Below are 15,319 nucleotides of genomic sequence, written 5' to 3' on the forward strand. Positions count from 1 at the left end.
GGGATAAAAGTCGATGGAGAATACCTTAGCAACTTGCGATTCGCTGATGATATTGCCTTGCTTAGTAACTCAGGAGACCAATTGCAATGCATGCTCACTGACCTGGACAGGCAAAGCAGAAGGGTGGGTCTGAAAATTAATCTGCAGAAAACTAAAGTACTGTTTAACAGTCTCGGAAGAGAACAGCAGTTTACGATAGGTAGCGAAACACTGGAAATGGTAAGGGAATACATCTACTTAGGGCAGGTAGTGACCACGGATCCGGATCATGAGACTGAAATAACCAGAAGAATAAGAATGGGTTGGGGTGCGTTTGGCAGGCATTCTCAAATCATGAACAGTAGGTTGCCACTATCCCTCAAAAGGAAAGTGTACAACAGCTGTGTGTTACCAGTACTCACATATGGGGCAGAAACCTGGAGGCTTACGAAAAGGGTTCTGCTGAAATTGAGAACGACGCAACGAGCTATGGAAAGAAGAATGATGGGTGTAACGTTAAGGGATAAGAAAAGAGCAGATTGGGTGAGGCAACAAACGCGGGTAAACGACATCTTAGTTGAAATCAAGAAAAAGAAATGGGCATGGGCCGGACATGTAAAGAGGAGGGAAGATAACCGATGGTCACTAAGAGCTACGGACTGGATTCCAAGAGAAGGGAAGCGTAGCAGGGGGCGGCAGAGAGTTAGGTGGGCAGATGACATTAAGACGTTTGCAGGGACAACATGGCCACAATTAGTACATGACCGGGGTAGTTGGAGAAGTATGGGAGAGGCCTTTGCCCTGCAGTGGGCGTAACTAGGCTGATGATGATGATGATGATGAGTCTTAGCGGACGCTTTTTCTCTGAGCGCTCCGGTGATGCCGTGAAGCACGCCGCTCAGGTGTACACTGTTTGTTTTCTCAAACCACCACTAGATGGCGAAGCGGTCTCCTCGGCCGCCTTGGCCACAATACCGCTCGGCTGGCCTTCGAGGCGCGCGCGTCGGTTAAAATGCGAGCGGCGAATAGTGTTTCGTTTCCGCCTGTAATAACAGCTACGTCATAGCGGGAAATTATAACCAAGCTAATAAAACTATATTAATTTCCGCAGCGTGTTCTGCTTAATCATGTTTTCTTATCCTGTTCTTCGCTAATCCTACTGTCTGCTAATCAAATCGAATCAATTTATTATTAGAATATTATGTTCTGCAGAACATGGTTGCGACATGTACCTAGATCTAAAACCACAGTTTTTTTTTTTTTTTGTTTCTGTGTTCAAGGAGTGGTTAAGAGGAAGCTTTAGCTCGGGTGCCCCTATGTATATACATGTAAAAGGAGAATTCGTTTTTGTCGGCAACCACTGCACCAAATTTGACGAGGCTTGTTGCACGTAAAAGAAGAACTTAAATTCTAGTGACTGTTGGTTTCGAATTCTCGATTTAGTTCGTCAGTATTTTATTAAAAATTGGCAAAAATCGAAAATTGGCAAAAATCGAAAATTTTCAGAAAACGAGACTATCAAGTTTACAGCTCTGTAACTCGGCAACGAAATATGATATCCCAATTCCGTGAATTGCGCCTAATGTAAATCTAAAGCGAACAAAAGTGGTATGTCACACATGAATTTGAAAAAATTTGTAATATGGAAATACAGCTTTTGCAGAACCCTCGTACACAACGTAACAAATTCACCTAAGATGCAAAATGACGTATGGAGTTTGTCCGCTTTCAATGATCTAATGGATGCCATTTACAGAACCGCAATATATGTTCTTGATGCAAAGCTATGAATTTGTAAACTTCGCGGTTCTATATTTTTCAAACGTATGAATTTTTGAAAATCTTTTCAACAATATTCCGGCCGTAAATCGAAATTCCGCTTGCAGCAGTCACTATAATTTGTCTTTCTCTCTCAAATACAACAAATTTCATTAAAATCGGTCCAGCGGTTATCTCAGAAAAACGTTTTTGCGTTCTACATGTATTTGAATAGGCCGCGTCGGAGTTGGGCCCGAGCTAAAGCTTCCTCACCCGCCGTGGTTGCTCAGTGGCTATGGTGTTAGGCTGCTGAGCACGAGGTCGAGGTCGCGGGATCGAATCCCGGCCACGGCGGCCGCATTTCGATGGGGGCGAAATGCGAAAACACCCGTGTACTTAGATTTAGGTGCACGTTAAAGAACCCCAGGTGGTCCAAATTTCCGGAGTCCTCCACTACGGCGTGCCTCATAATCAGAAAGTGCTTTTGGCACGTAAAGCCCCACAATTTAATTTTTTTAAAGCTTCCTCTTGAGATCTATACAAGAAACATCAATATACAAGAACGAGACTTCGAAACAGTAACACAATTATATGCAGCTTTTTACGACCACAAGAAAAAAAGATGCGGAGAGTGGTACGGTGTATAAAACATACTTGAGAGTAAGCTTCAATGATTGAACACACAAGCTTGTACGGATAAGAAAGCAATGTGTGATAGTGTGCCTACAGCGATCAAGCAAAATTTTCGCTTCTAAAAAAAAGAAGAAAAAAAAGATAACAGTTAAGTGGATTTTGTCTATTCGTTTATTTAACAAAGAACAAAGGCCATGAAGAAAAGGCCAGCAAGGGAAGAAGCAACACATGCGAGAATATCTCTGGCGACCTGGAAAGCACATTTCGTCCTGTCACGTTTCCGCAAGTGACAAACGTATATATATTTAATGCGGAGCTGTTCTGCGCGTGCCTTCTCCGCCTGCAGTGTGGACGGATACATGTCCCATGAGGCGGAGATCTACTGCAAGATCCACTTCAAGCAGCTGTTCCAACCGAAGGCTCGCTTCGACAACGACACCGGACCACGTAAGCAATCTTACCACCGTCCCCTTTGTTTGGCCAGAATGTGTCGCCAAACGGTAACCGTGTGTGTGTTTGTGTGTCGTAATTTAATAACGTTGCACGCAGCCATTAGCTTGCATGCTTAATCAACGAAACTGAGCGGAGCGACGATTTTGTCGTGAATTTCACTTGTTTTACTGAAACTACTATGTTACTTTGTTATATGTAATCACTGAAATAGCCGCTAATGAACAGTCGGACGCGTTTATATTGGTTTGCTTAGTTGCACGAAATCGTAACTTTTTTTTATGTAAGCACTCCCCTCTGTAATGTCTTTTGACTGTAAGGGTACAATTAATTAATTAATTAATTAATATAGCGCATCTGTGTAAACCACGTACTCGGTGCTGTTTATTTTTCTTTCTGCTACAAGTATTGCAGTGCTAACGCTCGGAGTTCGTTACAAGGCATTCTTCTGGCTGACTTTCGATATTATTCCTATGTTTCATCGGCACGGGAAAAAGCATAACTGGCCAGTAAAGTTGAAGCCTATAAGGTAAAATGAAGACTGCTTGATTCGTGGCGCTAAAGTCTCGGCATTGACGAAGACGTTTGACGCAGTGTCAAAGATGATCATATATTTAAAAAGTAATTATGCAACTGAGCTCAATTTAAATCACATTTTGGAGTTCCACGCATCTGTTATGGCAGAAGTATATCGCCTGCAAAGGCAATATTGAGAACAGACCCAACAGAGGGGTTGATTCCCTAATGCTCGCTGCATGCATAAAGTCGGTGCTAGAACTCCCTGCTTCATGACTCACTTGCGAAGGAAGTGTACTTACAGCGATGGGCGTTGCAAAAGGCAGAGTTATGATGTTTACATTGCAGCAAGGACGAAATTATCGTTAAATTGTGCAGTTCAGAGGCTCTGAATGCTCTTCATAGTTACCGGAAAACAGGAAATGTCAAATTCTTATGTGTCCGTCAGCGACGGCTGCGCAGAAGCCATTTCGAACGCTTAATAGATCCAGCTCGGACGCGCCCTTTTCGTTTCCTGGTATCCCACTTTTAATACCCCTGTCGACCTACAGCATCGCTTGCTGTGTGGAACGGTCGCGTTGAGATTCGCGCTGCTCTTTCAGATAGCAGCTGCTGTACAAGTGATATTCAGGGCCGTAAGGCTCCTTTTTTTTTCTATCTCTCTTTTTTCTTTCTTTTTTTAGTGGTAGCTATCTTCGCTTTGTGCAATGCTTCTACGGCTGAGCATAGATGTGTGAAAGAATGCAAAGCGCAGGACAGCGGTGATTCAATCTCCAAAATCCTACTAGTCTGCACTGGAGGTTTGCATAGACTGTGTGGAAGCACGCCTTTTGTATTGGTATCTGGCTTAGCGAATAGCGATAAACTCTCTTCACCAACTGTGGCATGTGTTACTACCTACGGAATGGCCTGGTGTTTTCTTGTTTTTGTTTTTTGCATAATTACCCACAGTTGAAGTATCCAGTGATTACGAGCGTCAAGTACTCTGCAGTAAAAAAAAAAAGCAGAAAGCATGCACCTTTGCTATAATCTCGCAATTTGATATGGGTTTAATTAAAAATCTGCCATTCTTTCATGGTCATATGCTATCTAAGGGCGAAACAGTGCTATGGAAGGTCTCAAAACCTGTTACTCGGGGCTGGCGTAGATCAACGCAGCCGCACATGATCGTAGTTACAATCATCAATGACGTCTCCGTAAAAGGCTCTCGCCGGCATGTCGACGAGCTTGAAGCAATGGGGGCTGAACAACTGTTCAAAGGAACTTCGGAAGAAAAAAAAAGTTGCTGTGATAGTTCGTGCGCTCTGAGCAAAACTTCGCGGTTCGTTTTGTATTTCCTAGCTGCTCGACGTTGCCCTTTGTGGATGCTGACCTATAATGTGCTGCCTTAAGGGTTCAGTGTTCTGAGAGCAACAGGTCGCGTCAGCAGTTGAGGTGAATGAGCGTTCGCGTTTGGCGATGCGTTCTTCCGCGGCGTATACACAGTCTCTGCCACGTCGTCTGCTAGCCGGGGTGGCTAGCAGGCGGCAGCAGGTCAGCGTTACAGTAATAGGTCTTCGCAACACTGAAAATTCTTATCGAACGCGGAAAGGCGGCCGCTTTGCTAGCCTCTTCAAGAATTTTTATACGCGTTCTTATATCATTATTATTATCAGCCGAGTCACCAAGAGCCAAAGGAGACTTCCGTTTCGAGGCTTCCTTTTATTCTCCCTAAAGTGGAGTTTTAGCATAGCGTTTCAGCTGCTTTCATGCTCGCGCGCAGAACGGCTACGGCCCGCTACAACTGTGTCCACGGATTGGCTTTTAGTATAGCGTTTGGCATCTCCACCGCATAGCTTGCGCTAAGCGCCATCGCGTAGACAGGAATCGAAGCGTTTCCATGGCAACAATGGCGTATTCTGTTAAGCCTGATAGACAAATCTCATCGGAAACAACAATAAATCGTCTCTAGTACGCAGTCATCGATGTGAGAAGAGACTATGCAACAGCAGATTTGCCGTTTATGTATCTCAAGAGCACAGCATCAACAGTTCTTTTCTTTTTCCCTAGAAGCGGGCTTCCTACGCTTCGCTATGTTATCGTGCTAGAGCTACAAATACGACTCAAACTCATCAGCGCAAAAAAACAGAACATAAGGGCGCGCCTGTAATTCGCAAAGCTCCGTTCTGCGAACGGTCGCGTTGCGTTTGGGGGCGGGGGGGGGGGGGCGAAATGGAAAAAAGAAAAGCGCCTGTGTCCCGTGTACTGGGGCCACGCTAAAGATCCCCTGGTGGTCTCGTCAAAATTACGTTAAAACACTATGGCGTGCATCATACTCAAATAGGGGTTTCGGCACGTGAAACCCCAGAATTCAATTCAATTCAAGGCTCAACAGGTGTGTTTTTGTTTCGTGCGAAATCACAGCCAGTCGTAATCGCGTTCCGCCAGTCTCGGGAAGCACAGCTCTCCGCTGAATATTGCGCTGCGATTGCAGTTACTCGTGGCTATGCTTTGAGGCGCCATTCAGGATGAGGAATCAGGATATGGACACACGCGTGTGCAGAAGTGATGCAGCAGGAACTGTGACAGCTTTAACAACGCCGTATCCAAGACTGCCAAACATGTACGCATGTCCATCTACACTTATCACTTGCAAACAGAGTAAACAGTGTAGCATAGTAAGAGCATTACGGGCATATCTTTCGAATGCAATCCCTTTGCTCTCAGTGCGCGTAATGAATCTGGCCAGAAAACACGGATAGCAGTGTAATCAGGGCTCACAGCTATTCCTATCCACCATTCAGCTATTTACGCCTACAAAATAAAAAGAAAGAAGTAAAGGATGTCTCCATGGGAGACATATTCTATTATTTCTGTTTTACGACTTGTCGTGGCTGTTCTAAATTGTTGCCCTGTTATGAGGCGCTCCACGTTGGTGGCAGCTTGAACCGAGAACCACGCCTTGCGCGTAATTTTTGCCTGCGCTCCTGGCGCCTGCAGAGCTTTCTGAATCGCTGCTAACGCTCGTTCGCTAGTCTGGGCAGACCTACAAGATTTCTTGGAGAATGTGTTACCGGCCGCCATTCCGGGCGCGATAACGTTGCCCTTAGAAGTGCGATTCGCTTTAGCATGCGCTTGTGTTGCCATTTACCGTGCACTAACACTTGTCCTTGATGTCCTTCAAGTGCTGGCCACGCCCGAAGAGGACGATTCCCAAGAAGGTAGGAGGGCCCCCTTTACGCACGTTTGGTTTCTGGCCGCGTGTGCATGTGACACGCGTGCATGTATTTTGCATGAGCTCTCTTTGTTTTGTTTTTAACACTAGCTGTGCCTTTGTGTGTTTCTTAACACTGTAATGCCCGACGTGTCCCATACGGTACGTTGAGTTTGTTGCCCCATAGTGCTGATTTATGCACGGGAAACGCGTAATGTCCATATAGTTGCGTTTTCGATATGCTGGAATGAAGTTTCAGCTGGTGAATAGATCAAGAAACCAATTGCCAATTAAATTCTTACTATATACTAATTAAGCTCTAACTCGAAAAACGTTGTTTTTCTTTTACACAAATGTACTGTTAATGGCCAGAAATAAAGATGATAAAATATTTCCGATTTTCCTTGATGCAAAACTGTGATTGGGCATTGCAGGGTTAACATGCACGACACATGTCTGCATTTGGCGTACCTTTGTGTCTGCTTACACGAAAAAATCATGTTGACTGGCTGATACCCGAGAATGAACATGTGCTCTGTCGTCCAATTACGACTTGTAACAAACTAATTAGCGTTCGAGCAACGAAAGCTGTAAAAGAAAGGTATGGAAATGGTGGTGCCGATGTTTCTAATCGCTTTTCTCACTCGCGTTCAGGGCTAGGCACTTAGTTGATTAGCTTTCCGATTAAGTTATCGACACGTTAATGAGTCTAATGCCACCGGATGCTAAAGAAAGCTACTGATATGCCCGGGTGGACGTTGGGATTAGCCTTGATTTGAACACTTGCTGCCATATTGCAACAAAATTGAGGGCTTTTCTAGCTGCCATATAGCTAAAAGTGACTGTTATGCTTGTTGCCGAAACCCTAGAGATTTGTACTCGTGTTATTGTGCAGGGATAACTGGCACCAGCGTGTACTGCAACTATGGCGTTTAAGCCAACCTGTTAACTGAGCACTACATGGATTTGGCTGAACTTGTGGCGAATTCGGCAAATCCCACCGGGATGACCTGATGCGCCGTTTGTTCCAATCGTCGTCGCCCCAGGATGTGCACCCCGGCGATTTGCCGAATTTGTCATTATTCATATGTGTCTACTCCTACTAACGCTCTTGAAACTAGTCTGTCATCACCAAGTCGTAGTGCGGCTGACGTTTGTGTCTGTTATTTAAATGCTACTATATGTAACCGTTTCAACCACCCTGTCTATAGAAAACGAATCGTTTGAAACCAATTCTCCTTTCTTTTTTTCTTTCGCAAGCGCTTTTAAGTATGCGTGTATTGGACAGCAAATGAACGCCGGCGCAAAATCATAATTTATTTAGTGGTGACTGTTGTCCAAATGTCGTCTAGGTTTAGCGTCACACGTTTCATAAATTCCCCCGTTTCATAATTTCATAAATTCGTTTCATAAATTCCCCCGGCAGCCGGAAGAATAGACGCTCCCGTATTTTACGTACAACGCCGCGTTGGCGCAGTGGGTATAGCGTTTGGCTGCTGAGTACGATGTCGCCGTTATGAGGACAGAATGCAAAAGCGCTCTTGTACTTCAATTTAGGTGCATGTTAGAGAACCTGAGGTGGTCGTAATTAATTACATCCCCTCCCCCACTACGCGGCCTCCCTCACAACCTACGGCGCCCTTTCGGGACGCTACACCTCGCAATTTATTAATTTTTTTAATTAGGTTTTTCTCCTTTGTATAGATCGCGCGGGCGCTACTCGTTACTTCCGTTGCGACTGAGAAATTTCAGTGCCTAATTTCCCTCTCACCATTTTAGCATGAAATCTTATGTCCGTGAGCGATTACATCCGCCCCTTTCGGCTACACTAGAGCTCTTTCAAACGCTATACTTGTTGTCTCCGCGTAAACTCCCAATCTTATCCACGCGCAAATCTGCAGCGGGTCCACCGTTCAACCCTCGCAGTTGCGTTAATCTCCCTCGTCGTCTGCACATCGTAGACAATGAACTGTCGCCGCAGCGGACGATAGCGCCGGGTCAGGCGACTGGCCAGCCGCGAAGATTCAGTTTAGATTTGAACGGAACGGTCTTCTCACGTGACCTTGAGATTGTATACAGCTTTTTCAGCCGTCTGCAAGCGGTGGTGCATTTCGCGGGTTGTTTTTCGCAACTACAGAGCGGGTGCTGCCATACAGTACGCTTCAACGGCAGGTATACATCTTGTGAAGTTTTCTTGTCCACCTCGCTGTTATGGTGGCGGGCGATAAGGTCATTGAGCATTAGAAATAATGATGTCGAACAGCCGGCTCGGGCGCACATAAGTGATTTTTGGCGAGTTGCACGTTGCCCGTCTGCGTCGTGACACCGTTTCCTCATACAATTTTCTCTTCTCTTTCCACACAGGTCGCCAGCGTCGTCACGAAATGATAATCCGCGAGAACATACCCGAGGAGCTTCCCCCGGATGTCGTCAGATGTGAGTGGTGTGCCCGCCTTCTCGATATAATACCGCGCGTGCCCGCGACATCCGTCTTTGTTTCGTTTGTTTGTCGTTTCCTTTCCCGGCACTCGACCGTCGTTAAGACTTCTTCACCTTCGCCACTGTCGCGGCCTTGGTGGTTCCGCGGCACGTGTCCCTGCGAGCTGTAGACCTACACACTGACGGGCTAAGGGTAGGGTACACGGCGTGTACCACCGCGTTGGTGCGCGTTTTAGGTATATCTGGAGTCACGGAGGTGTATGGACAGGAGCGCCGCGGCTCGCTTATATTTCGCAATCCATTTTGCCGCGTCCACCTAATGTCGCGGTGGAGCCTGGCTTTCGACGGTGCTCCCCTATATACCGCTCGTCTGCTCTCCGCTTCGCGCCTGTGTTTCCCCGCTTATTGTTAGCACTGAGCGCCGTAAACTGACGGGACAGCACTAGCTACAACAGAAGAAAAAATATTGTAAAATGATTAGAGTGCGAGAACGAACGGTTGCGCGTTGACCAGTTGGACCATACCGACATGGCGAACCCAGACAGCGATTGCGTGAAACGCACAGCCAAACGCGCGAGTTTGCAGACCACAGCATCCGAGCGAGAACTGAATACATAAGCTACCTCGGAAATCAGACTGGTATTCGGATTTACAGATTTCGCTACAGTATGCGCGAACAACACTAATCCTGTACGGTTTTACCGGCTTCGGTCTAAAACTGCTTAGAAGTTCAGCGTAGTCTTAGATCCCATGGTCAGCAAAATTTTGCGGTTGACTGTGCGTGTGTCGTCCGAGTGTGTAGACTTGCGAGATGCAGCTGCAGTGAGAGCTGGCAGTTGTCGGCTTAGCGCGGCTGTTGCCAGAGGGAGTGCTCAGTTTGAAAGCTGGCTTGCTTTACGAAGCTTGAATTGCGAGGACATCGGTTGGACGGCCTTATTATCACCGGGCGCGTCGACGCTCCTGTATACCGTCTCCGTGGTCGGGGCAGTGCTTCCATTTGAAATAACAGGATATCGTAATACAGTGTGATACGAGTCGTGGCTGAAGCCATCACTCCTGCGAGTGCGTGCTACGGTGAAAATATTTTGACGTTGTTGCTAGTGATCGCTACTATTGGTCATTTTGAGTCAGTCCAAGGCTTGATGGCCAATTCTTGATGTGACCACTATTGTCAGTTGCTTCATTCCCGTCCCGTGCCGGCGCGCAGTGAACTAGTATGACTCTACGCAAAACTGATAGGGACATTTTAGGTAATCTCTAGGTTTATGTGAGCTTTTAAAGCTGATTGCTATATCACCGATCGTTGCGAAATGTTTTACTGCATTTTAATGGTTCAAGAAGTCTCGAATACTCTTATTAAGTGCCCAAGCAACGGTAAAGCTAATGAAACCTCATTAGCGGCACTGGACGGTCATTTAACCAATTTTTTTTACGAGCTGAAAACATTCTTTCTTCTTTTCGGGCTACCTGCTTCTTTTCGTTCCATATCACTGATATAGCAGATATACCTTATTTGTTAACTTTCATCAGGCTTCTACTTTATTGTTTTTACACAAACGCATTAAAAGGAAATAAAAAAAAACATAAGCCGTAATCTTTGATCATAAAATAACATATGAAATCCCGTCATAGACAGCTTCTATAATGGGGCTTATATTTCTAAACTCGCCAGTCGCAGAGTGCTCGGAGTGCGGAATGCAATAGACGCTTTAGCAGAATGCCAAACTGATTTTCCCGCAATGCACAATTGCCCAAAATGTGGCGGCACCTACGTTGTTAAATTGTAATTCCAAGGCAGCTGCGGTACTGTTTTTGCTTTCGTGCGTTAAATAGGATGAGCAGTGGGAAAGCGCAAGAGCAAGAACGATGCACTGCCGTCGTGTCAATCGGCGTAATAGGAATGCGTGAACCGCCATATTTTGGGGAATCAGCAATGCGGGAGAGCCATCTTTAGTGTAAATTTATCTGTGTTGATAGCTGCGCTTGCCAAAAGAGCTTCACGAAGGCCCACTGGATGCATCATGCTAGAACAGGTATCGATTAAAAAAAAAGAAAAGGAACGAAAATCACAGACGATGAAACAAATGAAATGCTTCGTACGCGCTCTATACTTGGATGTTTGCTTGAACTGTTGGTTCACTGTTCTGTTACAAGCTGCTCACGAGGAAAGTCCTCCTGAAGGTAAGTTTTGTATGTCACCGCCTGCTTTCTCAACAACACTTTGTCGCACGAACCTTTCGTCATCTGTTCGGCATAGCGTCGCGGCCGAGGCTGTCGTGCCGGGACAAATGAACGCAGGTGCGCCGAGCGTTCGGCAGAAACAGCAGACGTCGAACATGTCAATAGTTATTCGTACGCAACGTGTTGTAACGCACGTTCTCTGACGTCATAGATACCGGTGGTGACGATGATTGCTATACGAAACTACGGTAGTTACGGAATTGGTGCTTGAACCTCAGACACAATTTTTTTTTCACGAATCTTCTCAAAGATGCGACGTCATTTGGCAATAGCTTCAAGCGGGCTTTCAAGGATGGTAGCAGGTGTATCATGCATTAAGTTGTACTATATTGAACACGTTGCTGGGTGCCAGCGTTCAAAGTTGTGCTTAACGAACGGAAAATCCTTTGAAAATCTTTAGAAGGCGCACCTTCATATCTATTTCGAGTGCGATATTGTTTCGTGTGGTTGTTCTCTTTATCGTGCGTGTTTTGTAATTGGACCCGCTGCCTTACGAGTTGGTAGCTCGAAACCGTCTTATCGATCATTGTCATTTCTGTATTAACTATACGAAATATCAATCATACCGTATCGCTAGTTGCCTCGGCGGCATACAAAGGTTGCATTATTCGTTATTTTTGTTTCTGCTTTCGCGTCATCGACGCGCTTAGGCTTCAGCACGCGAGTAGACCATGGAAGAAATGATACCGAGACAAAACGATCGTTGAAAAAGATCACGTTTAATGAGAGCTGTCACTGACACGCAGAAGCACAGAATCGATTCCCGTGCTCCATTTGGCGCGACATTGACGTGCCATGCGTGAACAAAGGAAACTTCAGTCGAGGCAGCTGAGTTGTAATAAGTGACCCACGTCGCGTGCGCATGAAACCAGGAACCGATTTATCATCTCACTTCTCTGGCCCAGTAGCAACCAGCCCTTCACTCAAGAAACCTAGCTTAGTGACAAGTTGTACGAGAGCACTGCCATTAAAATGTGAGTCACTTATCCCATGTGATCCGGTTATCTGTGGTGATATACGAATTCGATGGCTCTCGATGCACGGACTAGAGACCACTTATTTTTATCCACTAGCTGGAAGCTCGAAAAACTTGGAATCGAAGACCTGCTTATGCGGACTTAAGCTGTAATGCTACTGACGTAGCAATGCCTATTGCCAGGTGTCTGATAGTCAACGAGGCAGCCATCGGCCATGTCTCGCTGAATAAGCTGGCGTTGAGCAACAGTCTTCACTCTTTCCTCTGGAGGGAGACGCAATGGGAATGTAAAGCGCCGATGGTTAAATTGCTCACGTGCCCGCCGCAACCGAAATAGTCAACTCTGGAACAGGCAGCTACTACCTTTCATCAGGCGGCCATGCATGCTACTACGCCCCTTCCTGTAGTTGTGGCTCCAAGGTCTAGATCCTATAGTGCGACTGTTGGCCCACGGATGGTGCCACGAATGCCAGAGTTGCCTCGTGAATGGTTATCCTGTCATGATGTATAGTGCCTGCCTGCGCTGGTGCACGGAGAAACGTGCGCCGAAAGTTAACGCCCATCCTGTCCATCATTGTCCAGTTGGCACACACAAAAGACGCTCTTCGATGGGCAGTCTACCGATAGATGGGACACGAATGGTGATGACGACAAGCCGCCACGGTTTCGTCCATGCTTCTATAGGGTGTCCCAGCTGACGTTCGTCAAGCTGTTCTAAGAAAAAAAAAGGATTTAAAAAATATGGTGCGAGATGCGATTTTAAAAACATATCTGGCAACGTGATTTTATTTTTTGTCTTGAGCTGGGACACACGGCAGACAGCACGCTATGGTTGTGGCAGCAGAAGTGTGCATGTCTCACCAATCAACACCATTTTACGGAATATTAGCAGGTCCGCTCTTCCACCACGCAGCACAAGGGATCGGAGGTCGACGTCGCACCCGTGACCGGAAGCACGACCGGAAGGAACTGACACCTGTCTTTGTTCATTCGTTTCCTTTTTCCGCCATCGATGCTTCTTCTCAAGTGTCTTGCTTACATAGTTCTTGAGCAAGAGGATCCCTGTATCTGCCCTTCGGTAAAAAAGAACAAAAAGAAAACGGGGTCGCGAACCGGCAGCGGGCGACGCCCCGTCGACTTCCTCCGCCTGGTCGCAGCGGACGTCCCGTTGGGCGACGACGCTTGGAGCGATAGCCCAGTCCCGCGGGCGAGTGTTTTTTTGTGAGGCATCCGATTCCGCCGGCGCGCCAGCGCGTGTTCTATCTCGCTCGACCTGCATCCGAAACGACTGCGGGCAAGAGACGCAAATCATCGCCTACTTGAAATTCGGGTGATCCGAAACCCCCGTGTCTGTGTCCTGCTCGCAGTTGCTCGCCAGGGCATGCAAACTTAGTCTTTGTCGAAGGTTTTGAGTCCGTATCGCTGGGCGGGGATTCTATAGCGCGTTCGGCTGCCCGCAGCTCGGGAAAAGGGGGGACACTGTACCGTTACGTGAGGTCTTACAGCGCGACACCGCGGTAGGAAGCGACGGCAGTAGCGATTGTACGCGTCATCGCTTATTTATGCGTCCCTTTTGTGTTTCACAATGCCAGATCGTTTGTACTGTAGTACCAACTCACGCAGCATTTCGTCCTGCTATATGTATCGGTTATTCGTTGGAACTGTGAACAGGGAGGCAGGGACATGAACCCAACGGGAGGCCCAGCCACGCGGACACTGGCATAGAAAGTTTTGACAAAGACTGCCCGTACACGCACAACATTGGGTGAAACCGGACGCCGTGCACTGTGGCGATTCAATTCGTTTTCGGTTTTCATCAGAAGTGAATAGTATGGAAAAATAGATACCCCGTTAGGAATTGCAAACGTATGCAGTGCCTCAACCTCTTTGCAGATAACGAGTCGTTCACAGGACAGACGAAGTTTTAAAAGCTGTCGCATTTAAGCTAAACGTTGAGTCTAAACGAGCACGTGTTCTAACCAGTAGAACAAAGAAAGGCAGTTTAAAAAATCTAACTGTGGAGTGTAATGACCTTGTAACGCATGTAACGAGCTCCTTTAGGCGATGTTCTTTAGCTTGTCCAGGGTGACGAGTTAATTGACCGACATTTGACGGATCGGCAGCCAGTCTGCCATCCCCGAGTCATTTTTCATGCCTAACAAGAAGCTGTCTGGTAAGACATTATGAATAAGTGTGCGCCTATGCTGTTGTACTTTTCACCGTAGTAATTTGCAGTATAACGAGAAAGCAGCAAATAGCACGTGTAACGTTGATTGCCCTTAAATGTGAGTGAGGACATCGCCGCAGGAGGCGGTGCTCGCAACGTTTACGAAAAATGAACACATGTCTGGGCGTTACAACAAAGAACACGAAACAGAAGTTTCGGTTCCCAAGTGCGGAGCAGTGACGGCGATGCCAACTTATTAAATCCCTAGTAAGTTAGAGTAATTAACTCCAGACAGCTTGATCGTGCTCGTTTCTCATTTATCGGTTTGATCTCGTGATTTGGCTTTAATCGCGATACTGTGTCTGCATGCGACAACACTGGTGGCGAGGTGACGATTTCGCATCTTCGTGAGTACCGTTGCTACAGTGCGTCTGTAAAGAACTGTCGACCGCGGTAGTCAGAGGAGAATACCGGTATACACTGGCTCAGACCGTCCTCAGCATGGAAGGCGATGAACGCGTTGCCATGCGTTGCTGCGCTTTTTCAGGACGTATGAACTGCGTGACCCTCTGAAAAAGAGTTTTGGTGCGCTATATCGCACTTATGCGCAGTTCGTTATTCCCATCTCTCGTCGTATTTTAGTTCCTTGCGCTAGCGCAAGAGACTGACCCCATATGGCGAAGACGCTGCATGCCAGAACGCGGTGTTAGATACGGGACCTTTTCCTGAGCCTCCTTCGAGTTCACCAGATCACATCGAATCGCGCCACAGCTAATTAAGGAGGGCAGAAGCACATCTACCCCGTTCCCGAGGCGCGGCACGTGCAAACGAGTTGGCGTCCCCCACCTCGTGCGCCGCAGGTGGAGCTATTCACTGCTTGACTCTTCCCGAAAGTGTAGCGGTAGCCTGGCACGGTTCCAGGTGACGCAGGCCCCGAGCAAAGCTGCTTTGTAGCACTGAAACGTCG

General features: G+C 46.8%; 1 protein-coding gene across 13 annotated transcripts in view; it reads left to right on the forward strand.

Annotated features, from left to right (window-relative positions):
• The window catches only part of LOC126539500 (uncharacterized), a 184,970-nt gene that overhangs the window by 112,691 nt on the left and 56,960 nt on the right, over nucleotides 1-15,319 (forward strand). For 10 of the 13 annotated variants that reach the window (XR_008614270.2, XM_055075444.2, XM_055075435.2 and 7 more), the window contains 4 exons: nucleotides 2,717-2,817; nucleotides 6,501-6,536; nucleotides 8,894-8,965; nucleotides 11,123-11,149. Coding sequence is in view for 12 of the 13 variants with exons in the window: in XM_055075444.2 (XP_054931419.1) it covers nucleotides 2,717-2,817; nucleotides 6,501-6,536; nucleotides 8,894-8,965; nucleotides 11,123-11,149 (236 nt within the window). In the remaining variant the exon portion in view is untranslated. The remainder of the gene's footprint in view (nucleotides 1-2,716; nucleotides 2,818-6,500; nucleotides 6,537-8,893; nucleotides 8,966-11,122; nucleotides 11,150-15,319) is intronic. The other 3 variants (XM_050186363.3, XM_055075436.2, XM_050186364.3) reach the window with 3 other exon arrangements.

This window comes from Dermacentor andersoni, chromosome 11, assembly GCF_023375885.2.
Source record: "Dermacentor andersoni chromosome 11, qqDerAnde1_hic_scaffold, whole genome shotgun sequence".
Taxonomy (NCBI): domain Eukaryota; kingdom Metazoa; phylum Arthropoda; class Arachnida; order Ixodida; family Ixodidae; genus Dermacentor; species Dermacentor andersoni.